At 36.9% G+C, this 27,809-nt stretch overlaps 1 protein-coding gene across 1 annotated transcript in view; it reads left to right on the top strand.

The window, feature by feature from the left end:
- The window catches only part of FBXL13 (F-box and leucine rich repeat protein 13), a 182,408-nt gene that overhangs the window by 91,907 nt on the left and 62,692 nt on the right, over window positions 1-27,809 (top strand). The window contains exons 11-12 of the mRNA XM_069461649.1: window positions 3,321-3,421; window positions 13,848-13,977. Of these exons, the coding sequence (XP_069317750.1) occupies window positions 3,321-3,421; window positions 13,848-13,977 (231 nt within the window). The remainder of the gene's footprint in view (window positions 1-3,320; window positions 3,422-13,847; window positions 13,978-27,809) is intronic.

The following is a 27,809-nucleotide window of genomic DNA, read 5'->3' as shown; positions in this document are numbered from 1 at the left end:
TTACCTTAACGACCACCCTTCCTTCCTCATCCACCACCCCTATCCCAACCTGGCTAACACTTGTTTACTCTTTAAAACACTCTTCAACTTCATTGAGCCTTTCCATTCACTTTTTTTCCATTGACCTTTAAAAAACAGCTTTGTTGAGATATAAATAAATCTATATTTATATTGAGATTAAATTTACTCATTTAAAGTGTACAATTTAATGGTTTTGGTATATTCACAGAGTTGTGCAACCATCACCACACCCAGTTTTAGGACATTTTTCCTCACCCCCAAAAGAACCCACGCTCAATAATAGTCACCCCTTGTTTTCTCTCAACCCCTCAGTCCTATGTAATTCCATTCACTTTTTGACAGAATTAATTTTGCCCTCTCCTGAGCTACATCTGCAGCTATATCTGCAGCTACATCTTTTATACTTTCTGCTCCATTATACTTATATTTACATGTATATCTCCAGTTTAAGAACTGGGAGCTCTTTGAAAACTCCTCCCTTAGTAATTTTTTTCCATGAAATTCATCCTCCGATTTTCACAGTGAAACATTTTTTCAAAAGATAGTAGACATTATATAAATAAATGTGTACATAAAAGTAGTAAAACCCTTAGAAATCTTCCATTCCTTACCTCCATACACAAATTAAACATTTAAATTAGTTGTTTGATCCCTGTCCAACAGAACATAGAGAACTGCTCTAGACTATAAACTAAGCATCTTCTCAGTGGATTATACTTTTACATAAATATGCTGCTGTTTTATGTTCAAAAGTGCCCTCAAGGGTGATCCACAAGAAATGGAGGCATAGATACACATGTCAAAGACCACATCAGAGAAAAAATGTTCTACTTTTTCTTCTCGTACTCTTTCTCCACCAGCAAAGTGAACATGGGCTCCTTCATGAAGAGAGATTTAAAATCTTTACTACCACATCCTCCAGATGTCTGCCTGTGGTTAGAATGAGGTTGTTTGCCAACCAAGTCATTCTTTCTGTGGATATTTTTATTTCCTACTATGTTAAAGATATTCTGCTAGGTGATAAAGGGAATTTTAAATGAATTGGTTTTCAGTTCTTGCCCTCAGGGAGCTTTTAGTTTTGTACTTGGGTAAAAGATCATATTCTTTGAAATTGGCCTTCTAGTAGGAAAGTCAAAACAATGCCATCTGCGTTGAATTTGTGAACATCAAAGTCTTATGCAATTTTGGAGTCTAATAATATACAGGGATGATAATTTTATCCAGCTACATTTTACTATTGTTTTTGCCTTTGAGACATAGGCTGGGGGACAGGCTTTCATTTCTGAGTTTGTCTTATGAAATATATTACATTCAGAAGGATTTGAGTACATTGTGGACAAATTCATGAGCCATTTTGCAATGTAGACACTCAGTTTTTGCATTTATGTGTTCAAACGTTTGGGGATTGAATCTTGAGTTCTTTTAAATACTGAGAATGATAGTGATGTGAACTTGTTTGGATGTCGACACTCCTCCAGACAGGAAAATGCAGAGAATGGATTGCCTCCTCATCTCAAAGGGAAAGTTAGGTTCCTTTATGGTGCCTAAAGCATGCTCTACTTTCCTCTTCCTGGTCCCCACAGTTTCATCTTCTCTGTGGCTGCCTCTGTAAGGGAATTTAAGCCAGCTCTCTCTCCTTTCCCTGTCCCATTTTATTTGCATTTTTGCCAAAGTCTTTCAACAAGTGCACAATCACTTTGATACTTGATTAGCATGCTGACCATTTTTGAAGATAGATTATGTGTGTATTAAAGTACAGTGTCACAAATTATGGTTGTTCTCTCCATTCTTTTTGGGAAAATAGTACTGTGTACTTTTTATCTGTCCATGCATGTCTAAATTCTACATTTTGGTGATGGAGTATCTAGAAAAATTGCTGGCAGCTTGAAGGCAGTGGTAAGAGGACAGTGTTTATCAAAAGCTTTGCACTTGTACTCATGCAGCATTGGCACACAGAACTTTTCCTATAGCAGAATAACAGAAATTTACAGCTTAAAGTAGAAACTTTTGTTCTCTTTAAGGTATATTTTGCTGCCCCTATAAATCAACCAGTTCCTATTTGAGTGCAGCAGATGCTCTGACCTGCAGGATTTTATTATTTTAAATATCCATGCCTCTGGATATAGCAAGGAATGGAATGTTAAACATCAATGATCCTGCTAAAAATAAATCTTTTCTATCCTTAGTGGTGTTGGGTTGGCCATATTGACCACGCAGAATTCTTCTCCAAACCACATCTCCTAGCCTAGTGGTGATTCTCTTCCAGACAGATAGATAACCTGCAATGGCCTATTCTTTTCAGGAGCAATATAACGTCAAACATTGCATGAACCCGAAATACTTAAAACTGGTTGATTTGTTAGTATACTTGCGGAAATTCATCAATCATCATTAAATAAATACAAACCTTCTGCTCCTCAGTCTATTTTCTATAGAGTTAACCATAGGAGAAGCAACTCATTGCAATCAAAGCTTGCAATTACTTAGTCTTACAAATATCAATTTGGGGACCATACTTGAAAGCACTATTTTTCTGTCTCTCTCATGTCTCAGACACACTATTGTCTTACCTTAGTTTCAGCTCTCTGGGGGCAAGGATGCTTGAGTCTTTGAGATCTTCCGCCAACCTAACCCTAACATTGAATTTCATGCCCAACTTGTATATGGCCTGTATTTTATTTCAGCCATCTCAGACTTACCATAAATTTGGTAAAAGTCTGTTTAGGCATTTTAATATATTTAGTTAAATATTTTAATATATTTTAATATATTTAGTTAATATATTCTAATACATTTTAATATATTTAGTTAAAACCACAGAAACTTAATTACACATGCACACACACCCTCATATATAAATATGTGTTGTAAATATGGACTTATTTTACTGAAGTCCAGTTGTTGAGAGTGTTTACTATTCCTGTCTTGCAGAATGATTTTAGTAAGTTTTAAAGTGGATCCGTTTTTAATCACTTTCCTGCATCTAAAGAGTCAGAAGTGTTTGACACTTGAGCTCAAATTTCCTATTGTGGAGTAAAACTTGCAAGGGTTCACATTTTAATGAAGTGTCAATATGATGGAATAAGACGTTATTTCTAAAGAAAAGCAAAAGGAGAGAGTAATGAAGCTTCAAGCAAAACCATTAGCTTCTGTTTAATTTCCTTTCATTTAGTATCAGATAAAGAATATGAAGAGACTGACTCTTGCATATATATTTTCTGGGGGCAGGAAGAGAGATGATAGAAGTTGCAAAGCCTGTTAGAATTTGATAAGATTCTTCCGTCTGTTTTTTTGTGCAGGACGAATCAATGAGACACATTTCTGAGGGCTGCTCGGGGGTCCTGTTTCTCAATCTGTCTAACACAAATATCACCAACAGGACGATGAGACTCCTGCCAAGGTAATGCTTGTGTTGTTTGAATGACACAGAAAATAATTATGCTCCAAGAAGCTCTGGCTTTCTCTGGCATTCCCCAAAGGCAGTATTCCCTTTATTAACACCCTACTACTGTGGCACTGATATACTGATAATGGGGACTGCTGCTTTCAAGTCCCCAAGCTGGTGCCTGCACCCTCCCTACTTGGTGGGCCCAGTTTGAATAATTGGTCTTTTGCCTTGACCAGCATTGTTGTCACTCATGTAGCAATGTACACAGTGGTTTGAGTTAGACTTTGCCTGTCTCTTTCTGGTCCCCTTCCTGGGTATTGGAGCCTGGCCCCTAAATTCCAGTCTGGTGTCTGGGACCTCTCTGCAATACAGTACCAACATCCTGCTTCTCTAGACTTTGAACATTTCTGCCCCAGATTCCCTGTTGCCACTCTTGCTACCTGTTGACGCCCCACCAGCTCCAGGGAACCTGACACTGATCGTTTTTTGACTGTGTATGGACTGTTGACAACACTGGATACAAATATTGCTTCTTCTTCACCAGCACTTCTTTGGAGGCGAAGGGACAGGAGAACAAAAGAGTTGACAGAATATTCAAATCTATCACAAATTTATGTCGATTATTCTTTATTTTCACTATGGAAAAACTAATCAGAAAGAATACATGGTCACATTGGGAGAGATTCAAATTTGACTTTGGGAGAACATTTCTCAAACTATTGTGAAATAATGAACTATTTTTAAGAATATAGCTTTTGAGATCCTTTGAAAAATAACAGTGAGACATTTGGAAAAGCTTAAACAGAAAATTCTGGGTGGTAATTTTCTTTATATTCTGACTTTAACCATTTCCTGTAAATGTGCAAGCCTAAAAAAAAGTGACACCATATTTTCTGTTTATCCTGTTAATTGAGCTGCAACATCTTATTAGTCAAATCTTCCCTTTGAAATTTCTTCTGCTACTTTTATTTATTTATTTATTTATTTTTTGAGACAGAGTCTTGCTCTGTTGCCCGGGCTAGAGTGAGTGCCATGGCGTCAGCCTAGCTCACAGCAACCTCAAACTTCTGGGCTCAAGCAATCCTTCTGCCTCAGCCTCCCGAGTAGCTGGGACTACAGGCATGCGCCACCATGCCCGGCTCATTTTTTCTATATATATTTTTAGTTGTCCATATAATTTCTTTCTATTTTTAGTAGAGACGGGGTCTCGCTCTTGCTCAGGCTAGTCTCGAACTCCTGACCTCGAGCGATCCACCCGCCTCGGCCTCCCAGAGTGCTAGGATTACAGGCGTGAGCCACCACGCCCGGCCTCTTCTGCTACTTTTAAACATAGAGGGTGTTCGTCCTTCCAGGCATTTAATATACATTTACATGATTTTTTTTCTTATTTTTTTAAACTTAAATATATAATCCATCTAGAATTTATTTTGGTAGATGAATGAAGCAATTATCTAAACCAGGGGTCAGCAAACTACCACCCATGTGACCCAAGGCCTGTTTTTGTGCATTACACAAACTAAGAATAGTTTTACATTTAAAGTCTTATTAAATAGCTAACCAATTATTTAAACATCATTTATCGAATAAAGCTTTTATCATGTGATGTGTGATTCCTCCATATATATATATATATATATATATATGTAAAATTCTTGTATAGGCAAGAAATATACTTTCACATTCATCACTTTCTATAATATTTTTCTATATGTTACTTTATCTATGTTCTTGAGGTTATTTATATCTAGTGTATCTATGTGTGAAAATGCTACAGAATGGTGTGCTACTGCTTATCTCTCCCAACCCCATTTTCAGTGACCTCTCATTGGTAGCTTGGAACTTGCCAATATGGAAGTATTGTATACCATGGAAAATGGCAAACATTACAGATCAAAGCTTGATGTATTGTTTTTGTTGATTGTTTAGATTTAAGAAAGTGATGGAGGCTGGATGCAGTGGCTCACGCCTGTAATCCTAGCACTCTGGGAGGCCGAGGCGGGTGGATCGTTTGAGCTCAGGAGTTCGAGACCAGCCTGAGCAAGAGTGAGACCCCATCGCTACTAAAAATAGAAAGAAATTAGCTGGACAACTAAAAATATATAGAAAAAATTAGCCGGGCATGGTGGTGCATGCCTGTAGTCCCAGCTACTTGGGAGGCTGAGGCAGAAGGATTGCTTGAGCCCAGGAGTTTGAGGTTGCTGTGAGCAAGGCTGACGCCACGGCACTCTAGCCTGGGCAGCAGAGTGAGACTCTGTCTCAAATAAAAAAAAAAAAAAAAAAAAGAAGAAAGTGATGGAGAAAACAGTTAATAAAGCAGATTAAATTTAAAGGTGTGTCATATCTGTAGCGACAACATTCTGAATAGCACAAAAAATTGAGGTAATATTCTTTCAGCACTTGAAAACTATTATCTAATTCAGCAAAGAAGGCACTCACATCATTGATGGACAAGTTTGGACATCTTTTTTATTTCATTTTTGTCTTACATATTAATGTAAATAAATATATTCATATTGGAACTATACTCATTCTTCAGTTGCAACCATCAGTTGGCCGGATACATTTCTAAGAGTTTCATTGGCAAAAGCCAATGAAAATACTGTGTGAGAATTGATTGGCTACATGGAATTTATAATAAAGAGTATTGTATATTTTATCACTTGTTTCTGTAAAATAGTAAATGTAAAATAGTAAAATAAAATTTTATAGTAAACTTATATGCATACATTGTTTTGGAGAGGAAGTTATTAGCTATACCAGCATACCACTAATTAAAGATAAAATAAACTAGAACTAATTTATATTTTTATAATATTTAGTCTTTCAGGAATATAAGTACACTTCTAAAATTTTTTTTAAAGTTCCTAAATCTCTCAATAAAATTTTGTTTTATTCATATGGATAATTTTTTTGAAAGTTATTCCTAGGTATCTCTCTAATTGTCATTGTGAATGGTATCTTTTCTGATTCTATTTTCTCATTATATTTTCTAAATGGTCATTTTTGGAGTTGGATATGAGATTCAGGTATCCTTTTAAATTTTTCATTTGAAGATTTAATTGATTTTTTCCCTTTTAAAAGTGAAAAAAGGGGGCTATGAAATTACTTCTAAATAAGAATTTGGGCAAAGCTTATATGATTTGGTAAGTATGTTTTTCACTTTATGAATGAACTATTCTATATTTGCTTTCCTCTTTGACCCAGTAATTATTTAGAGGAGAATTTTTGGTTCCAAGTGGTTGAAGTTTCTTTGATTAAAACCTCTGTTTTTAATTAGGCACTCTGGTCAAGAAATGTGGACTGAATTATTTCTACTTTTTGGAATTTACTGAGATGTCTTGATGGACTAGTTCATAATTAATTTCAGGAAATCATCCATGAATGTTTAAAACAAAGAGTTTCTTTTAGAGAATAAAATTTCTGTATTTAGATGTGTGTATATACATATAAATTCTTGATGTTATAGTATAATGGTGATATATTTGTTACCTATTACTTCTCTTGATTTATTTTGATGTTATTTTATATACAAAGATTAATAAATTATAGATCATAGCATTTATTTATGTAAAATGATATTCTTTATACTGGTTGATGTTTCTTTGCCTTGAATCCTTTTTTATCTGCTATTAATATAGTCACTTTTGTTTTCTTTGGCTTGTGTTTTTTGTGGAATAACCTTATATATTTCTTTATTTTTAACTTTTGTGTCACTAGATTTGAGGCTTGTCTTTTGTATGTAGCATGTAGCTAACTTCTGTTTTTAAAAAATTGAGTATATAGTCTTATTTTTATCATTTTGTTTTATGTTTTGATTTTTATGTTGCTGCACTGTACTCAGTGTTTCTGTTTTTTGCCATACAAACTATATTGTTTACTTCTATAATCTGAAGATATTTTAAAGGTACCTATATATTCTGTTGTGTATTCTAACTAGTGGCTATGTGTATTTTTTTTTTTTTTATTTCAGCATATAATGGGGGTACAAATGTTTAGGTTACATATATTGCCCCTGCCCCACCCCATCCCCAGTCAGAACTTCAAGCGTGTTCATCACCCATATAATGCGCATTGCACTCATTATGTATCTATATACCCATCCCCTCCTCCCATCTGCCCAACACCAGATTAATGTTATTCCTATATGTGCACTTAGGTGTTGATCAGTGAAACCAATTTGATGGTGCTTATTTTTCCATTCTTGGGATACTTCACTTAGTAGAATGGGTTCCAGCTCTATCCAGGAAAATACAAGAAGTGCTATATCATCATTGTTTTATGTGTATGTTTTTTTTAAAAATATGCTTTAACATGCATTTCTCTAATTAAAGTCAAGATGAAACAATAACTTTTGACTACTCCTGTGTTAGACAAGTGATCTAATACATTTCAATTCTCTCTCTACTTTTCTCTTGAAATTGACATCCCTCCACTTCTATTCCCATGTATGAACATACATATTAATTGTGGTTTTTGCTAATCATTTAACTTTCCTTTTAATAGTGATTTTTAGTGTTTGCACTCAATATTGTAATCATATTTATAATGATTATGTAGTGCTAACTCTAGTTTGGTCCATTCATTGATGGTCTTTTTTCCCCACAATTTCCTTATTCTATAATCTTGATTTTGATTTATCTGATGATGACTGGAAATATAATTTTAAAAACTCTTTTTCAGAAAAGATGCATGTGCATTAGATTTTCAGCCATTGATCTCTGAAGATGACTATCATCTTGGAGGACAAACAACTTGTTTTGGTGTATAGTTCTTGAATCATGTCCTTTGTTTTATCTTTAAAACCCTACAAATGTTGGTCTATAAACTTTGATATTTCGGATTAAAGGAAAGTCTACAACTAGCATGACTTTTTCATTCCTTTGTTGGTAACCTACTTTTTTCCTGCCAAGATGCTTACAAGATTTTCCTTTTCTCTGAGAAATTAAAGACATTTCCAAGCTTAATTGTGTTCCTTCAATTAATTTTTCCTGGAACATGGTAAACCTTTTGAACATTAAAACTTAAATTTTTTCTCAGCCAAAGAAGGCATTTTTCATTTTAATGCTTCTATCCATTTGTTCAGAGTTTGTCTTAGGATGTTATTCCTGTCCTTCAAAGCTGTCATTTTCTCTTTCATCGTTTTTGTCTCTATATGCATTTCTATTAGCATACTGTCTTCTGTATATCAGGAGTTCTTGAAGTATGTTCCAAGAACAGCAGTGTTCTAGTAAAGGTTTAACAACTGCTTGGGATGGGAAGGGAAGGAGAAGCTCTGATTGGTAGAGTTTAATGATTTCTGTGTGTAAATAGTTCCACTATGGCTGATTTGAGGCTACCAATATGTCATTGAATGTGGAGTTGGGGAGAGATGCTAACAATTGACTCTCATGAGTTGGTGCACGCTGGCTCCAGTGACACTATTGTGAGGCCCCTGAGGATCGAGGATCAAAAATTCCTTAAGGTCTTACAGTCCTGTGATATAGAATATCACTCAGTACTTTTCTTTAGGCATTCCATACTATGATATATAAGTATGTATATGTGTATTTATGTATAGGAATATATGTACATGTATATATGTGCATATATATACACAGAGAGAGAGAAATTATAAAATTCATAAATCCATTTGTGAAAATCTGAACTTACAAAATAGATGGTTTGAGAGTAGTTTATTTCACATTACAAAATTTTGTTTAAACTTAAAATATATTTTTTCCAATTATACATTGAAATAACTTTTTTCTCCTGGGAAATTTACTGTGATACTACAGCTATGTATAACTTTTTAGGGACATTTATTTTACAAGTGAAGCTATACCTTTAGTGGGCAACAGATAAGAAAGTAGGACCCAAAATAAGAATTTTGTTTGGTTTTACCTTCTAGTTCTTGCCATTGAGATAATATTCAGAATAAATACTACTTGATACTGAGGATTTTTGTCATATAAAAAACGTACAGTAATTTGTGATAAAAATACTTTTCATAATGATTATTTTTGCTATTTTCCATTGTTTCAAACATGCTTGCATATGCAAAAGTGTTCTTTAAACTATAAATAACCAGAGAAATGTTGGTCATTGCTGCTGTCATTCTCTTTTAATTGGCTGTAGTGTTTCTTTCCAAAGAAATCATTTGCCAGAAGAAAAATGTAATTTGCCCTTTCTTGACAACAGTGATTTGCCAGTTTTTTATTTGAACATTTTTCTTCACTTCTTTAGGGACTTGGTTTTCTAAAGTTGAAAATGAGGGCTGCCCACAGCTCATGCCCATTCCAGGAAACTTTTTGCTTTTGCATGTTGCCTGAACTAAACCCTTTCTATTTATTTCTGTTGCCACAACTTAGGTGGCACGTTCAGCACCTCATCTGGCACAGCATCCTGCCATTCCTGCCTCTGGTCTCACTTCCCTTCAATTTGCTACAGGAGTATCATTCTGGAACAGTCTTCTTATCATGTCCTTGACATGCTTGAGGTCTAGACCCTTCCCTTACTGTCCCTTGACATTATCCAATCAAACTTATCTGGCCAGGTTTCCCAAGAGAAGTCCTTAACTGTGGGCTTTTGATTGCTGCATGGTTCACTTTCCCTATGGTTGGAATGCCCTTCTTCTCTTGGCTAATCCCACTGCGTTTACACCTTAAATCATGGCATCTACCGGAAGTCCATAGTGATTTCCTCTTTTCCTGAATTCTAATAACAACATTCATTCACTTATTCACCATGTATTGATCAACTACTCTGTGTGAGCCATTCTGGGCATACAGTGCTGGGTAAAACTGTTAATGGTTGTTGTTCTTAAATGGAGCCATATATGCTATAGTGGTGTTTAATGATTTTTCATATAGATAAATTGACCCTTCAGTTGGCTTGGAAATTTCTTATTGTCAGAGACCATCATGTTATCTAGTCTTATCAAAGTAGGGCAGACGGAGTAAGCTATTGTCTAGACTGGACAATCTCAAGGTCTACCCAGTAAATATGAGGCAAAATCACCCCATTTAGATTTTCTACAGAATTCTATTATGTGAAACTGCCTCTGTGAAATTAAAGAGCCCAACACTCAACTCAAAAGAATCCACATACAAATTCCTTCTTTTATAGACTAGGCCTCATGTTGGTAGTTTTTCAGAAAAATTTTTATTTAAATACATAATTTTACATTCCTTCTAGTAGTAAGTCCTTCAGGTGTTGGAGATCTAATACATACTACCTCAGTTCTTTAATGGAAAAAAGACAAAGGAGAAAAAAATAATCTCTGCAGTTTCTGTAAGAACTGTAATTTCTTAAAGAGTATAGTAGTAGCAGAAAAATAAGTAAATCACAAAGAGAGAACCCACCCCCCATAAGAAATCATTATCAAATAATTAGAAAAAGATAAAAGCAGGCTGTAGACACTTAACCTCAAAGTGGAATTAGAATTATCAGTGGTCTCTGGGCTGGGAAAATGATGAATCAGATCTCACTCATGAGAGGACAAATGTTTTTTTTTTTTTTTTTGCCAAAATACAGAATAAAAAGTACTGCATAAAATTTGGGATTTTACTGTCAACTGATACTTTTCCTATCCGCAGCAGCTTTAAGTCTGCAGGACTGTAAAGCCCTAGAAAGGGCTGCCTACAGGGCCACTCAAGATTCCTGTGCTTTTCTTTCAAATTGAGGGTTCCCACGAGGTTCCACTTAGAAGAGAGCCATCCAGGGACTTTCCAGGAGTCATTTAGTCTAATGAACAACCTCTTTTGTCTAAATAAAAGGTTCTTAACTAGGGGTCAGTGGATATCCCCAAAGGGCCAGGGGTGGAATTCAGGGGTTCCATGAATTTTAATGGGGAATAAAAAAAATCATCTCTAATTTCACTAAGCTCCAACTGAAATGTAGGTAAAAACCAGAATAGTGTTAGAAGTCTGTGGGACTTTTTAACCCATATAAATCACAAATATATCCTTATCATATTATAGTTGTTATAAATATTTCAAAATATTGATACTCATAACTACTTCACAGTCATAGTAGTTATTAGAACTGCCACTAGATCTTGTTATTTAATATGTTAAAGAAGACATATTATTATTATTCTCATTTGGTTTTTAAAAAATATTTTGATAATTATATATTTCAATATGATTGGCTGTCTTTGTAATCTTATATATTTTATTTTATGCATTTTAAAACATGCTGAGAAAGGGTCCATAGACCTCAACAGACTGCCAAAGGTGTCTGTGACACAACAAAAGTTAAGAGACTCTAGTTCAATTCTCATTTTTGGTATTTGTTAACTGATCACATGAATTGAAAGAAATCAAACAATAGGTTTGGATAAGGGTATAGACATAATGTGATGTCTTCCAACCTCTCGGAATCACTTCTTTGCAGCACTCTTGTCAGATGAGTATCCATTCCATTAAATGGAAGAAGATAGTACAAACTCTATAAAAACCATTAATATGTTACCTGAAGTAGTAGTAACAACAATACATGTATCCTTATTATTTATAAATTAGAGACAAAATTTCACTATGTTGCTCAGGCTGGATTTGGACTCTTGGGCTCAAGTGATCGTCCTTCCTCAGCCTCCTGAGTAGCTGGGACTTCAGGCACACACCATCACTCCTGGATTTTCATATATTTTTCAACCTTCTACCATGTCCCTGCTGATTTTAATTGTAAAAAATCACCTTCAAGATAATACTATCATATCTGTGTTCTCATTTAACTGTCACTACCTCTAACGGGAAAAAGCAGATCAGATTACATCCATGTTACAGATGAGAAAACTGAGGTTTAGGAAAACTGGAGGCCCCTCAGTTGGTCAACATTAAAAAAAGATAATGTTATCTCCACTTAACGGATGGGAAACAATCTCTGAAAAGTTAGGGAAGTTGCAGCAAGTGTCAGGGCTAGGATTCGAATCCAGTTTGGTCAGATTCCAAAACTTTGTGTATTTTCCATCATGTTGAGCCTCACTATTCCTTTCTCCAAATTAGAGAACTGAAGTTAGAAATGATACCCCTGGCCTCTTCCCAAAGAAAATTGTACTTAGTTGAATCACGGGGTATACTCAAGGGAGAGAAAGATAAAGCATTTCCAAAACTTTGGCACAACTCTTAGTCCCCTGGAGGCCCCACAGAGGGGACGTGTGTTTGGGATGTTAGTGCGGCTTTCTCCTGCAGGGCCCTGCCTACCCAGTCTCTAGGGAGTCCAAGCCTTCCCTCTCTTTCTGTCGAATCTCGTGTACACAGCCATTCCCAGATGGGCATGTATGCTCTGAATCAAGTAATTCTCTATGGGATGAGACTCATTATATCATATAGATGTGTTTTGCAAATTTTAGGAATTAATTTGATTAATGGTCAATGCTTATAAATCTTATTTCCCATTTATGTGAATGTAAACTTTATTATTTATTTGTAGTCTTTTGCGGAGCAGAGAAGCATGTTCTCCTCACTTTTCTTTCTTTTTGTTGCTCATTCTAATTTGCTGTTAAACTATTGTAGATCACAAACCAAGAGCATTTTGTTAATTCCATTACAAGAGCAGGCAGTAGTGGGAGTCCTTGCACTTTTAAAAAATGCCAGGCTTAGGAGGGCTTGGAAAATTGTCCACAGAGTGTCCTCAAATTGCAAGCCCTTGCAGGGTAGCACAGGCTCATACCAATTACCTTCCTTTTTTCTGGGAGCTCTCATTTTGGTCATTGTGGTAATGCCATATTTAATCTGTTCCAACTCCAGTGAGATCGATAGCCTCCGATGTTTTTAATTCTTCTCATGTGTTGCCCACTCATTTGCAGACTGTTCTTCTTAACCCATGTTTAAGTTCTGTATATCAATTAGTTTTTATTTAGCCATAATAATGAAACTGTTACTTACAAAATCATGCATATCTGAATCTATTTTTCAGGACATTTGCTTATCAGATTCATTTTAAGAGCCTTTTTTGTTCAATTTTTTCTTCTGTCTCAAATCCTCACTCTCCTGTAACAGTTAATCTGCATTTAAATGTTTATAAAGGGTTTGTGTTTGTAGACATTTTGTACATTATTTTAGTGCTCCAAAGATAAAAACTAAAAGCAACTATAAAGTAAACTGTGCAACTTTGGTTTCAAAAACTAACTTCTAAACAATATGAATGCACCCCCACCCACATACCCCCCCCAAAGCATTATCCCAGTCAACTTTCTTAAAAATTTAAGCAAATATTCTTGTATTCATGAATTATTTTCACTTAAAATGTCATTATGCATTATCTGGTATACCACTGCAGTCTCCTTTAATCAACAGGGAGACTGTTAACAATAAAGTTAAACTGTTCAACATCTGCAAGGAGAAGAGAGTAATTCACAATTTTACTTCTCTTTGTCATAGTGGCTTAAAAAAGACTGGAGAGAACAACTAAAGTATAATCACTTTCTTTCCTCTCTTTTCTCGCCCTGTCTTTTCAGGCATTTCTACAATTTACAGAATCTTAGTTTGGCTTATTGCAGAAAGTTCACAGACAAAGGCTTACAGTACCTGAACTTGGGGAATGGATGCCACAAGCTCATCTATCTGGACCTCTCCGGCTGCACCCAGGTTTGTTTCTCAGTCTTCCCTTTCCTGTAGCAGGCGAGGAAGTCCTCTGGAGAACGGGCTGCATCCAGCCCCCATGTTATACTAATGCTGTGCACGGACCGCAGCACACTTTTCAGAGGTTTTAAATTACATGGCCACAGCTGCTGAAATTTTCCTCAGGATCGCTACTATAGGCTCTTGGCTTCCTTCCACTGGAGTGTCACTTGGACAAACAGGCAGAGCTCATTGGATGAGGGAACAGACCACTTCTGTGGAGATACTCTGAGCACAGTTTTAATCTCAGAGTCCAAATCTTGAAAAGTTTGGAGTTGCTACCAAGATACAAACAAAGAAAAAACTTTTGGGGGAGAATTTGTACAGGATTCCTGAAAAGTTAGTTAGCTCCCACATGGGTTTTTTGGGGGTGGGTAAAATGCTACAAGTGATAAATATGAGAAAAGAAATACAATAAAGATTGTAATTTTAAAAATTTCACTACATCTTTGGGCTAAATAACCTGAAGATTTGGGATCTACTGGGAAAATATTTAAGTTAGAACAGGATTAGAAAGGTTGGGCAGAAAAGGGTAAAGTTGTGGAGGATAGAGCGTGGCACTTTGGAAGTGGTTACTGCCTTATTGATAGTTTCTTCTGCTCTAATTTCAATAGATTTAAGCTGTAATTCTTTTTACTTATTTTCTCCTGCCTCTCTGTATATTATTGAATTGATGTTATAGTATGTTCATTCTTTTATAAGAATAATATAGCACAGGTGAGAACTGCTGAAATATTGATAATTACTATTTATTGAGTCATTACTATATGTCAGGCATTGTGTTGAGTGCTATGCACAGATCAGATTTACTTCTCATTCAATGCCATATAGTATGTATTTATTATGCCTATTTACAACTGAAGAGACCAAAGCTCAGGGTGGTTGAATAAATTGCCCAAGGTTACACAGCTGGTGAAAGCTCATGGGCACATGGTACTGGTATAGTTACAAGCACCTGTTGATAGATACCTCGGCAGGCAGAGTTCCCTGGGGGAGCAGGGAGTCCAGGGGGCAGCACAGGTTTCTCTTCCAGGTTCTTGAATGGATAAAATTCTTACGTAGCCACTAGCACTGGCATACCATGGTTTCCTGATGCACTAGGCGGCTGGGAGGATGTTGGGAAGGAAGACTCTAAGCTAGGACTCTAAGCCTAGCATTTACATTTGTTTAAAACTGACCTACTGAAGTGTAGCTTGCTAAACATCCACATCTACTACAACTTGTGGCTGAAGTGGCCTTAACATTCCCCTCAGCTTCACTGACCTTTAGACAGGTTTCTTCTTCTTCTTTTTTTTTTTTTTATTTCAGCTTATTATGGGGGTACAAAAATCTAGGCCGCTGACTTCCCTTTTCTTAGAGCATTTGCTTTAGAAAATTTAGAATTGTAAATTCTTTCCCTGCCTCCTTTGAGATGTAAATGTTTTAAAAAAGATTCTTGGGTGGTTTACAACCCAGGAGTGTCTTCCCCAAGGACTTGGGGGCTATCCCTTTGATATATAATCATCAAAGAAGATAGCATCCCATCTCCCAGTCTCTGTGGGAGGGTAGGAGCCTAACTTTGATGGGCACCAATTAGTCAAGGCAGATGGCCTAATCACAGAGAAAAATATTTGCAAATTCAGGGATAACTTATGTGTTTGACACATGCCTCCCCCTTCGCTATAAGTCCTCCACGATTTTCCTATTAGCTCTTATCAGTGTTTAAAACCCTCCTCACAGTATAATACTCCTCCTTGTTCTTCTCAGTGTCCACGAGGTAATTATTGTAGCAACAACACACAACACATGCACAGACACATAAACACATGTCATAAGGATAAATATTCTCAGATACTGCGTCTAAATCAGAGGTTTCAAATCTATGACCCACTGCCCAGATAGGCATGCAAAACACATATAATCTGCTCTTTATATTTTGAGCCAATATGTAAAACCTGGGAGTTTTTACAAAACAATCTAGATTTCAAGCTTCTCTTAAAAAATTGTAAGAACCAGCCTAATGGGACCTGCATTCCCATATGGCAGCAGTGGGCGGGAGCTGAGTCAGCCACACTCCCACTCAAGGTGGAGCACACTAGTTAGTTTGCCAATGTCTCCTCCACGTGCATTCACACCTGCCTGCTACCATTTCATTGCATTGCCTGCCTGGCCTCAGTATTTGAGTTTCTAACACGTAAAGAACAGAATTCTTTTTCTAATTACCCCTTAATTTGTAAGTCTCAAAACACAATGAAGTTAATATTTCACATCATTATACAAAACAATGTTAGTTTCTTTCATGTGTCCCTCTTCCATTTCCATTTGTCGGTTTAATAATTCAATAGAAGTTTAACTCTAAGTGTCAGGCACTTTTTCAGGCCCTAGAAATTGTGCCATTTGAGACTGAGCTGCGTTAGGCCCACTGGGAGCAAAAACTGGGCTCATTATGAAGCACGGATATCTTAGGAATGGCTGCTGCTGTAGCTGCATAATGAACCCTTGAAGCTTGGATGTTACGCTTCTGAGAGACTTAAAGTTCTTTGGTGAGGTTCTGTTTACCCCCCCCCCCCCCAACTCTGGGTGTGGTACAAAAATGGCTTCAAAGAAGGAAAATTGATGATTCACATATTTTTTTTTTTAAAGGTTTTCCCCTCTCTAAGAGATTCTATCTTGGAAACCAGAATCTATTTTCTTTTTATAAATTTGGAATTTTGCACTAGGAAGTTATATGTTAATATACTGACCAAGAAAAAAGGTCCTAATAAAACAAAAAGACTTGAGGATAGGCGCTTATACCTAAATGCTTTTCACTGGTGTTTGTTGCGTGCCTGCTGCAAACTTGGCACTGTCATGAATAAGTCAGCATCCCTTGTCTTTTAAAAGCTCTGGATTAACATAAACAAAATATATGAAGGACTAAACTGTTATGCAGTCACTGCTGCCTAAAAAAGGAAAAGTTTATTTCTTCAATATTGTGAAAGAATTTTAACCATACTTGTTAGAAAAAAAAAAGTGATGGAGAGCTGCAATGGAAAGTGAAAATCAATTTCATATGTTCTAGAAGTACTCTACATTCTTTTGGGATTGGATAAATACCCCAGGTGCATTAAGTAACGCGAATGATTTTCTAATGAGTATCAAAACTTGCAAATGTACCTGCGTGTCGTCATCCTTGATGTAGTTGAGGTGGTGCCTTTGTTGTTTCTTTTCAAAAAAGCCTATGCTCATAATCAGCCCCAAATCAGGGTGAGGCCTCTCCAGTGAGTTCTTTCAGTGTCCATTGCAAGCCTCTAGCCTTACATTTGTCACTTTGAATTATCTTGTTTTACTTTAAAAAATCTTTGATTTTTTTTCTTGTTACTTGTTAAACTCATAAAAATTTGAAAATATATACAAGAAAAAAGAAGAAAAATTGAAAAATTACCAGCAATTTCACCATTCAGAAATAATAAATGCTATTAGTATTTTGGGATATAGCTTTCTAGTCTTTTTTCTATGTGTGTCTATACTTCTTTTAAGCTAAAATGGATTATATGGTACACATACCTTTTATTTAATATTCTATAAAGTGACCATCTCTCTATTTTATTAAATATTTTTCTGTAACTTTTAGTACCTATGTATTAATAGTATTTCATTATATCAAAATATCAATAAACCATTCATTATTGGCCTACTGTTTTTTGCCATCATAAATAACTTGTGAGGAAAATTTTTGTAGCCATGTCTTTGCATACATCTATGTAGTTTTTTAGTATAAATTTTTAGAAATGAAACAGGGAATATAGTTATTTTTAAGGTTATCCATACTCCACAAAGGTTGTCAACTTACACTTACCATCAATATAAAATAATATTTAGTATCCTCATAAATATATTACAGTATATAAAAAACTTTTGTCAATTTGACATTGGAAATGACATTTTGTATTTTCAATTTACATTTCTTTGATTAATTGTGAGGTTAAAGGATATACAGTGCCTGACACATTCCAGTAGGCTGCCATTGTTAACATATTTTTCAAATTAAACATTTTCTTTCAGAGGCTGAGTGTAAAACATTCTTTATATTTTCAGAAGAAAAAGGATTGACATCTATTTAACAAAAATTCTGATTTTGTTCAAAATCAGTTGAACAAATTTAATTCATTTGCTTTTATATTTACTATTCCCTTAAAGTTATAAAATCTAAGCTTTTGGGAAGAACTTTTGGAAACGTGAAATGGTTTCATCATGTTGAGAAAATATTCTTTCCCTTGTTCCTGTTTAATCTATGGCCTGGGAGACATTTGGTTACAGTGTTGAGTACCTGGAAGATTCTGAATGGTTCTGCTAGGGTCACATGCCCTTCCTAGGCAAATCCTAACCACTAATGTAACTTCCGATTGGTTAGGCCAGAATCAAATGACCAGTAGCCATGGGAAAATACTAATACCAGTAATCTAATAATAGTAGCTAAGGGTTAGTGAGCATTTGCTATGTGCCAGCCACTGTTGTAAGCATCTTATACATATCGAATAATTTCCTTCACATGACATACCTATGAGATAGGTACTAGTATATTACCCATATCATAGATAAGGAAACTGAGGTATGCAGTGGGGTATACTTCCCTACTTAGGATGGCAAACTAGTAAATGGCAAATTCAAGATCAGTATGCAGGTACCCTAGAACCTGTGCTTTGAATTACTATGGTGTTTTGCTCTCAGGGTGCTGTGACAGTCCCCCGGAACCACATGGGATGGGAGAGGGGTGGAAACCTAAAGCAAAGTATGATGTGCAAAGGAAAACTGCCAGCATCTCATGTGATAGTTCATTAGTTTCACTTATTGAGCTAAAGTGAAGTCAAGTATTAAGTCAAGTATTCAATAAACATCCAAAAAGTTTCCACCATGAGTCAGGCCACACATCACTCCTTGGGGGGTAGAGATAAGATGGACCCTATAGCACAATATCATTTATAAGAAATAAAATGCATAATATAAGAACCACAATATAGGAATACAAGGATACATAGAGATTTAAAGAGCCATATAAAACAAATTAGAGGGGTTGCTTGTATAGGGGGAGGAGAATAGGAGTGGGAAATGTGGTTTATTTCCAAAAGAATATATCTATATCTATATCTATATCTCTACACACACATATATATATTCTAGTATTTAATGATACTCCTTAGTTCATGGCACACTTTCATCATTGGTCTGAGCAAGGCCCCTCTCTTGTTTAATTTATTTTCTTTTATCCACATCTCCCACTCCTGCTCCCCTCCCCCTATATAAGCAACTTCTATTTGTATTATATGGCTCCTTAAATTTCTATGTATTCTTATATTCTCCTATTGTGCTTTTTAATTCTCATAAATGATGTTCTGCTATAGGTCTTGCTCATCTTCTTAACTCTTAACATTATTTTTGAAAGTGCCTAAGTTGCCTCCTCTTCTCTCCAACCCCTTAATCATAGAGGGCCCCAGGTTCAGTCCTTGATCCGCTTTCTTTCTCAGGCTACACCTGTTTCCTTGGTAGTCTCATCTTGTCTCATGGCTTTATATCACCTACAATAATGAACACACACACACATACATAATCATATATATGTATATACATGCTCATACATAGATATGCATGTATGTATATAGAAGTTTATATATAGATCATATACACGATATATATCTCCAACCCAGACTTTTATCACACATTTTAGGCTCTTATATCTTTTTTTAAAAAAATCCCTGCTCTAAAAAATAACTACTTACTCCACCCACGGCCTTCCCCATCTCAGTTAATGGCATCTCCATCTTTATAGTTGGCTTAAGCTAAAATTTTGGTATCATCTGTTATACGTTGAATTGGGTCCCCCAAAATCACATGTTGAAGTCTTAGCCCCAGTAATGCCTCAGAACGTGATCTTATTTGGAAATAAGGTTGTTGCAGGTGTAATTAGTTAAGAAGAAGGCACTAAGTGTAGGCCCTAATCCAGTATGACTAATGTGCTTATACAAGAGGGAAGTTTGGGCACACACAAGCGTACAGAGAGAATACTATGTGAACATGAAGACAGCCATGTGTAAGCCAAGGAGAGAGGCCTGGAACAGATCCTTCCTGCATAGTCCTCACCAGGAACCAATTCTGCCAACACCTTTATCTCAGACTTCAAGCCTCCAGAACTGTGAGAGAATAAATTTCTGTTGTTTAAGCCACCCAGTTTGTAGTACTGTATTATAGCAGACCTAGCAAACTAAGACATCATCCTTGCCTTGACTCTTTTCTCTCTCTCTCTCCTCCCACATCCACTCTGATAGGAAGTGCAGTTGACTATTCCTGTAGAATCTAAGCAGGATCTGACCACTCCTTAACTTCTCCCTAGCCCACATTACCATTATCTCTTTCCTGGCTATTGTGATAGCCTCCTAATTGGTCTCCCTACCTCCCCTGCCTCCTACAAGTCTACTTTCAACAGAATATTTAGAATCATCTTTTTAAAACCCAAGTCAGCCTCCTTCCTCTGCTCAGACACCTGGCAAGGCTTCCTATTCACTTAATTAAAGAAAAGCCTTGGAAGGACATACAAGGCCCTGAGAAACCTACCCCATCTTCCAATTGCCCCTCTGACATCATTTCCTGTAATTCTCCCTCTTGCCAACCTGCTTCAGCCACACTGGCTTCCTTGCTGTTCTTCAAAGTCACAAGCAAGCTCATGCCTTAGGGTTTGCACACTGGCTGTTCCCCCTCCCTGGAATATTCTTTCTGCAGATATCTGTATGGTTAGCCTCCTTTAAATCTTTCCTCAAATATCCCCATGAAAGAATGGATAAAAAGGTATCAGAGAAAATGCTCCAAAATGACCCCCATTAGTTCCCTGTTAATTTCAGAGCTCTATAAAATATGTTTTTAATTCTTTCAGAATCTCAAAAACATGGATAGGATTAAGGGTTCTAAAGGGCAGCACAAAGCTATCCTACTTGTATGTGAGAAAGTGCCAATTGGGAGGGCAATGATTTTTGGTTCTCCTTTCCCTTTATCCTCTGCTTTTTTTGTGTCAAGGATGCTCCCATTGACATCATCATGGGGTGGCCACTTTCCCTACAGATTCATGTATGCTGTGTGCAACAATAGGTTATGGCATGGAAGCCAGGCATGGAAGAACCACAGATGTGCTGGGAAGGAAGGCTGGGACCCAGCCAAGCTAAGGCTGAAACACAAATGCCTAGAAACTAACAACTCTGCATGTGGAATGGCAGAAGCCACATAAAGAGTGGGGAGTTTAGACTAAGTTTCAGATTTATATGTTCACAGTTTAGGATAGTTCAACCAGACAGTAGGACAGCTTGCTGTAGGGGTTTCTGTCTTTGTACCTCCCTGTTCATTTCCAGCTTCAGTTGTTCCACTAGGTTCACCTTTTGCTCTCTGCCTAGACACCCCCATACTATGCCTTTCTTCCATTCTCCAGGTTAACTTGCACTTACCCTTCAAGGCTCTGCTCAATCACAACCTTCTCTAGAAAGGCCTCACTCACCCCTCCCTCACCCACCCCAAACTTGGTTATGACCCCTCTCCTGTATGTGCTGCTGTCACTACCCTTTTCACTAAGCATTCTCTGTGTATTCAGTTATCTGTTTACTTGTCTGCTTCCCTCCCCATTGTGAGCTTTTGATGACAGGGATGGTGCCTTTTATATCTGTGTATCTGTATCCTTAGCACACAATATAATAACCTGGCATATAGAACTTTGATCAGTGTTTGAGGAAGGAAGGAATGAGACTGCAGCCAATTTCAGGGCACGTCCAGCCAGGTGATTCAGGTGGAAGTTCAGGATTCCTTTTCCGTAGCTGAGAAGTTGTCAACTTTCTAAAGCAAGCCTTGGTGATCTCTCCTTGGTAAGGGTTGAATCTGAAAATTCTTTAAATTTACAGGAAGGAAAGAGCCTAGGAAACTATGAAATATTAAAGTGAAAGTGTTTTTCCAACAATTGTATTTTAATCACTATGTACAAATCAATAAAAATGAAAAGGACAGCAACCCAGCAATGTTCAAATGATCCTAATATTCAGTGCAATAATAATGGTTTATCAGTTCTTGTGCTATCAAATCTCTCTAGGGACCCACAAAACTTAAAGGTAGGCTGTACAAACTGCAAACTGGAAGACTCCAAAGTCATTTCAGTTCTCTCTAGGCTACATAAATTACAACTTCCCCTTTCAGAGAGGGAGAGATCATGGAAGGCCTTGTTCTCCCCTGGGATTTGTGGTGGATGCTGGAGAAAGCCACACAGGCATGTCCAGGAATGAATGCACTAGCCAAACTGGATGGAGATTGCATAAGCAAAGCATGAGTGGGAAGAAATTTCATTATCTCTTCTCTTTCCTCCCCTGTTCTTTTCTTTTCCTTTCCCTTCCCTTCCCCTTACCTTTTCCTTTCCCCTTTCCCCTTTCCTCTTTCCCTTTTTCCCTCCCCCTCCCTATCCCTTTTCTCCTCTCCCCCACCCTTCTTTCTTTCTTTCCATGAAAATAGAAGGCAGTGAGATGCTGAAAGGAGCCCAAGACCTTGGATCTCATCCTTGCTATGCCGCTAACCAGTTGTGCAACCCTGGACAGTTACTTGGTTTTTCTGCCTCAGTTTCCTCATCTGTAGAATGGCTAGTCTGGGCTAGATAATTTCTTAGGATTATCAGCTTTAGGATTTTGTGCTTCTGTGTGGTGACTAACCAAGATAACCAAAGCAGGAGCAAGATTGGAGAAAAAGAATAAATGAATTTTAGTTTGGAAATGCCAGATTTGAGGTTCCTGTGATACATCTGGATGTAAATGATAAGTAAAAACAGAAGCAGAAGTAGAAGTCTGGTCCTTGGAACAGAGCTGGGAGTAGTGGTATAGATATGGGAGTCTATCAGTAAGGGTTATCTCCATGTTATTTTCCACAGAGGTTGTACTAGTTTGCTGTCCCACCAGCAGTGTATGAGTGTTCCTATCTCTCCGCATCCATGCCAACATTTATTGTTTTGGGACTTTTTGATAAAAGCCGTTCTCACTGGAGTTAAGTGATATCTCATTGTGGTTTTGATTTGCATTTCCCTGAAGATTAGAGATGTTGAGCATTTTTTCCTATATTTGTTGGCCATTAGTCTATCTTCTTTTGAAAAGTTTCTGTTCATGTCCTTTGCCCACTTTTTAATGGGGTTGTTTGATTTCTTTCTTGCTGATTTTCCTGAGTTCTATATAGATTCTAGTTATCAGCCCTTTATCAGATGTGTAGCATGTGAATATTTTCTCCCATTATGTAGGATGTCTGTTTGCTTTCGTGATAGTTTCCTTGGCTGTGCAGAAGCTTTTTAATTTGATCAGGTCCCATTTATTTATTTTTGTTGTTGCTGTGATTGCTTTTGGGGTCTTATTCATAAATTGTTTGCCTAGGCCAATGTCTGTAAGAGTTTTTGCAACATTTTCTTCTAGAATTCTTATAGTTTCATACCTTAGATTTAAGTCTGTTACCCACTGTGAGTTGATTTTTATGAGAGGTGAGAGGTACGGATACTGTTTCAGTTTTCTACATGAGACTATCCAATTTTCCCAGCACCATTTCTTGAGTAAGGATTCTTTTCCCCAGCGTATGTTTTTGTCTGCTTTTTCAAAGATTATATTGCTATATGAGGATGGTTTTATATTTGGATTCTCAGTTCTGTTCCATTGGTCTATGTCTCTGTTCTTATGCCAGTACCATGCTGTTTTAATTACTATAGCCTTGTAGTATAGCTTGAAGTAATATGGAAATACCTCAAAGAGCTAAAAGTAGAACAACCATTTGATCCAGCAATCCCATTACTGGGCATCTACCCAAAGGAAAAAAAGACATTCTATAAAAAAGACATCTGCAGTAGAATGTTTATAGCAGCACAATTCACAATTCCAAAGATGTGGAAACAACCCAAGTGCCCATCAATACATGAATAGATTAATAAAATGTGGTATATGTATACCATGGAGTTCTACTCAGCCACAAAAAACAATGGTGATCTAGCGCCTCTTGTATTATCCTGGATAGAGCTGGAGCCCATTCTACTAAGTGAAGTATCACAAGAATGGAAAAACAAGCACCACATGTACTCACCATCAAATTGGTATTAACTGATCAATACATATGTGCACATATAGTAGTAACATTCATCAGGTGTGGGGCAGATGGGAGTGGGAGGAGGGAATGGGATATTCACATTTAATGGGTGCAGTGGGCACCGTTTGGGAGATGTACACACTTGAAACTCTGACTTGGGTGGGGCAAAGGCAATATATGTAACCTAAACATTTGTACCCACCCCCATAATATGCTGAAATTAAAAAAATGAAAAAAAAAAAAGGGTTAATTTGGATAATAAGAGTTTTGTGGCCAGCTAAACCAGTTGTGAATGAGCAGATTATGTATCAAAACCAATTGGTTACAGTAAAATTCAAAATTATAATGCATTTACATCTGGTTGATTCCATTTTCCTTTATTCCATGGAATAACAAAAGGTGGGAACAGCCCTGCTTTTTAGTGTTGGCTGAATTCTGTGGTGTGAATAGTGTCAGCGTGGCCTATTTTAAGCTTCCTATTCAGGTCACTGAATAAGAAGTTGGGAAGTGATGTGTAGTGGCTCACCATTATGTAATAATTTCACCGTAGAGATTACAATAGACATAAATATCCTTAAGAACGTAGATAATAGTAACTCTATCTAAATAATACTTACTTTTAATAATGAGAAAGTGATGTTTTGAGTGTGTACTGCCTTTGTTTTTTAATATAATTTATTTAATTTTAAGTTTATATGATTTAATTTTTTAAATGACTATGTTTAACAATGGGCTTGCAGAGTTGTTGAACATTTAACAATCTGCTCTCAAAAGTGGTATTAGCTGCCTCCACACAGCTCTGAAAGTGATGCTAAGACAGGGTAAATAACTTGCCTCAGGTCACACAAAAAATGTCTAGGCGAAGATTAGAACCTTGATCCACCTAATTTTGAAGACCAGGCTGGTAACTACTAGACCATCATTTATAAAACTGTAAAGTTCTATACTGCATATAGTTTTAAAAAATGTTGCATTTTGTATTTGAAAAAATATTATGTGGTCTTAAAGGTCATTTAATAAGGAGTTGAAAAGCAGTAAAGTGTCAAAACAATCACAGTGAAATTCCTGATTTTCTGGGTCAGTTCTTGTGCCTCAGTTTCCCTGTTAAAGGAATGCTTTGTGTCCTTTCTGAACCAGGCTTCAACCTATGTTTAAAAAATTGTAGAATTTATGAAAACCTTTTCATGTATCTTGTAAATAGGACTTACATAAATTTAAATGGTTGTTATAATTGTTAGTTTGAATATAACTCTATGCTGGCCATATTGAAAATAAAAAATAAATAATAGCAAACACCTATTGTTTGACATCCACAGCTTAATTAATATCTTTGTAGGCAAAATGTATAAGGATGTTTATTGTATTAAGCAGTAAAAATGAAACATCTGGCAACAATTTTTAGCTCTTGAAGAATCAGATGACAAAATGATGAGTCTCAGGGGACTAAGATCATATTTCCCACTCCTGAAAAAAAGGGTTGAAAAAAATTTTTATGCTTTCTGAAAACCATACTTATTTTAGTTTCTTCTCTGTTCCCTGCTTGGGAAGTGACTTACACACAGAAATTCATGAACTGTTCATAAAACTCTATTTTGGTCTTGGGTCTAGGTGAAGCATGTGGTTAGAATTGTAGCTGTAAAGCCACCCTTTAGTTCAATAAATTGAGACAAACCAAGTAGCTCTGTGGATCATTGTGTTTTAAGAAGTATTATGGTTGTGATCTTCTCTCAGTTATTAATGAGATAAGCTCCATTATAATACAGGGAAACTATAAGCAATTTGGCCACGGGTGAAGGAAAAGAACCAGATAGTGTACTCTAGACAAGAATGACAAAGTTAAGGATGGGTCAGCCTGCTCTGGCAGATCGCAGCTCTGAGTCATGGTGCAGCGGGTGCACACAGAGCTGGCAAGTGTGCACGCCTGCCTGGCATCTGTGGGCTTCACTCATCTTGTGTCCTAGTTGCTCACATTGGAAAATTAAACCTTTTTTTGTGTGTTTGGTTGACCAACGTTTTTAGATAAATATGGCAATCTTTAACAATCGACCACATTGTCTGCCTTCCCCTTGGAACTTCTAAGCCTAATTTACGTTCTACAATTTGTTCAACAACTACTTGGTCTATTAAAAAATACTCTGTGCTCGGCATTGTGTTAAACGGTAAAGGATAAAATGATCGCTAAGATGCTAAGTATTGCTTATCAGGGATACTAGACATGTGTGCAGGTAACTATCATATAAGGCAGAGGATACAAAATGCAGAGAGAGAGCTAAGAGCTTTGGTTCTCTGAGATATAAGAGGAAGAAATAGATCTATCTGAGGTGACCAGGGAGGGCTACCAGGAAGAAGTGCATTAGTGAATAGATAGGCTTGGGGACCATAGAGGTGGGGGTGGCCAAGAGGAATATATAGACCTGGGACCTACAGGGTCATCCAAAGAGAGAGGTTAGACCTTAAGAGAGACAATAACCAGGGCTCTGTTTCTGTTCCTACAGAGGACACAATATTTGAGAGCCTATCAAACTCTCTTAGCACAGCCCCTGGGAAGTGTTGCTACTGAAGATGTTTGTGGTGCATTTGAATGTAATTAAACAGAATTTTCCATAACATTTTAGGGAAAAGCATTGTTTTTCTCTCCAACAATTCACTCTACTTGCTAAGCTAGGTTCCTTTGAGGTCACTAAGAGGTCATGAAGAATATATGGACATGACTAAAGTCATCACATTACCCATTAGTCATTGGATACACTGCTGTGAGAATGAGAGAAACAGCTGGAAGTGGTACAGGAACACAGCATGGGCCATGTCTATCTCAGATCAATATTTCTAGCTGCTATGAAGGGTCTGGCTCTGCAGATATGTCTTTTCTGTGTTGCTGAGCTAACTAATTCAGAGACATTGTAGAGAAGGAGTAGAAAATGGAAGCTTGGTAAGATGTTATCATCCCTGTGGGTAAGTCCCTTCCTTCTTTTTATGACCTTGGAGCAGCCAAGAGGGATCTGAGCTAGTCCTTGGTACGTATTACCACTTTGGGCTTCAGTGAGTGTGCGGCTCACTGACAACTCATTTCCTTTACAGACAAGTCTGTCTGGCCATGCTGATGGGTGAGACCCACCCAGAGGCAGCTGGAGAGAACTTTCCTGTGATCACCAAAGTTCCTTTGCCCCTATCAGCAGCAGTAGCTGTCTGCTGGGACTTGAAGTTGGAACATCATCGGCGAGGCCAATTTCCCCAACTTCCTGAAAAATGGGGGCTTAACCATCAAAGAGCAGGGTGGCAGGGCTCCAGTTGGTGTCAAAATAGAAGCCAAAATAACTTCACAACTAAATAGAGATCAGATGCCAGGTATTGTCAAAATCCTATACAGAAAATGCACAGATATCAGCTGTGATAAGGTGTGGAATTTTAACATGGTAAAATATTTTGCTTTTTTTCTTTAGAGAGGAATTTTTAATTTCAGACTCATATCTCCATTATTTTAGTGAGGAAAAAGGACAGCTAATAGTTGCTTGGCCTAAAAGGTTCTGGCAGGAATATTTGAGTCATAAAATATTAGCTAAACATCTTTTTGGATATTCTAATATAAACTATGTGGGGAACTGAGCACTTCATGCCAGGACAAAGCTTAAAAGCCCCTTCTCAGAGAGGGCCCCCACCTTTCTGGATACTAATCTTGCTGGTTGATAGCACCAAGTTTTTGTCTGTGTTGCAAG

This window comes from Eulemur rufifrons, chromosome 29 (genome assembly GCF_041146395.1).
Source record: "Eulemur rufifrons isolate Redbay chromosome 29, OSU_ERuf_1, whole genome shotgun sequence".
NCBI lineage: Eukaryota > Metazoa > Chordata > Mammalia > Primates > Lemuridae > Eulemur > Eulemur rufifrons.
This window is presented reverse-complemented; position numbering and strand designations above follow the sequence as displayed.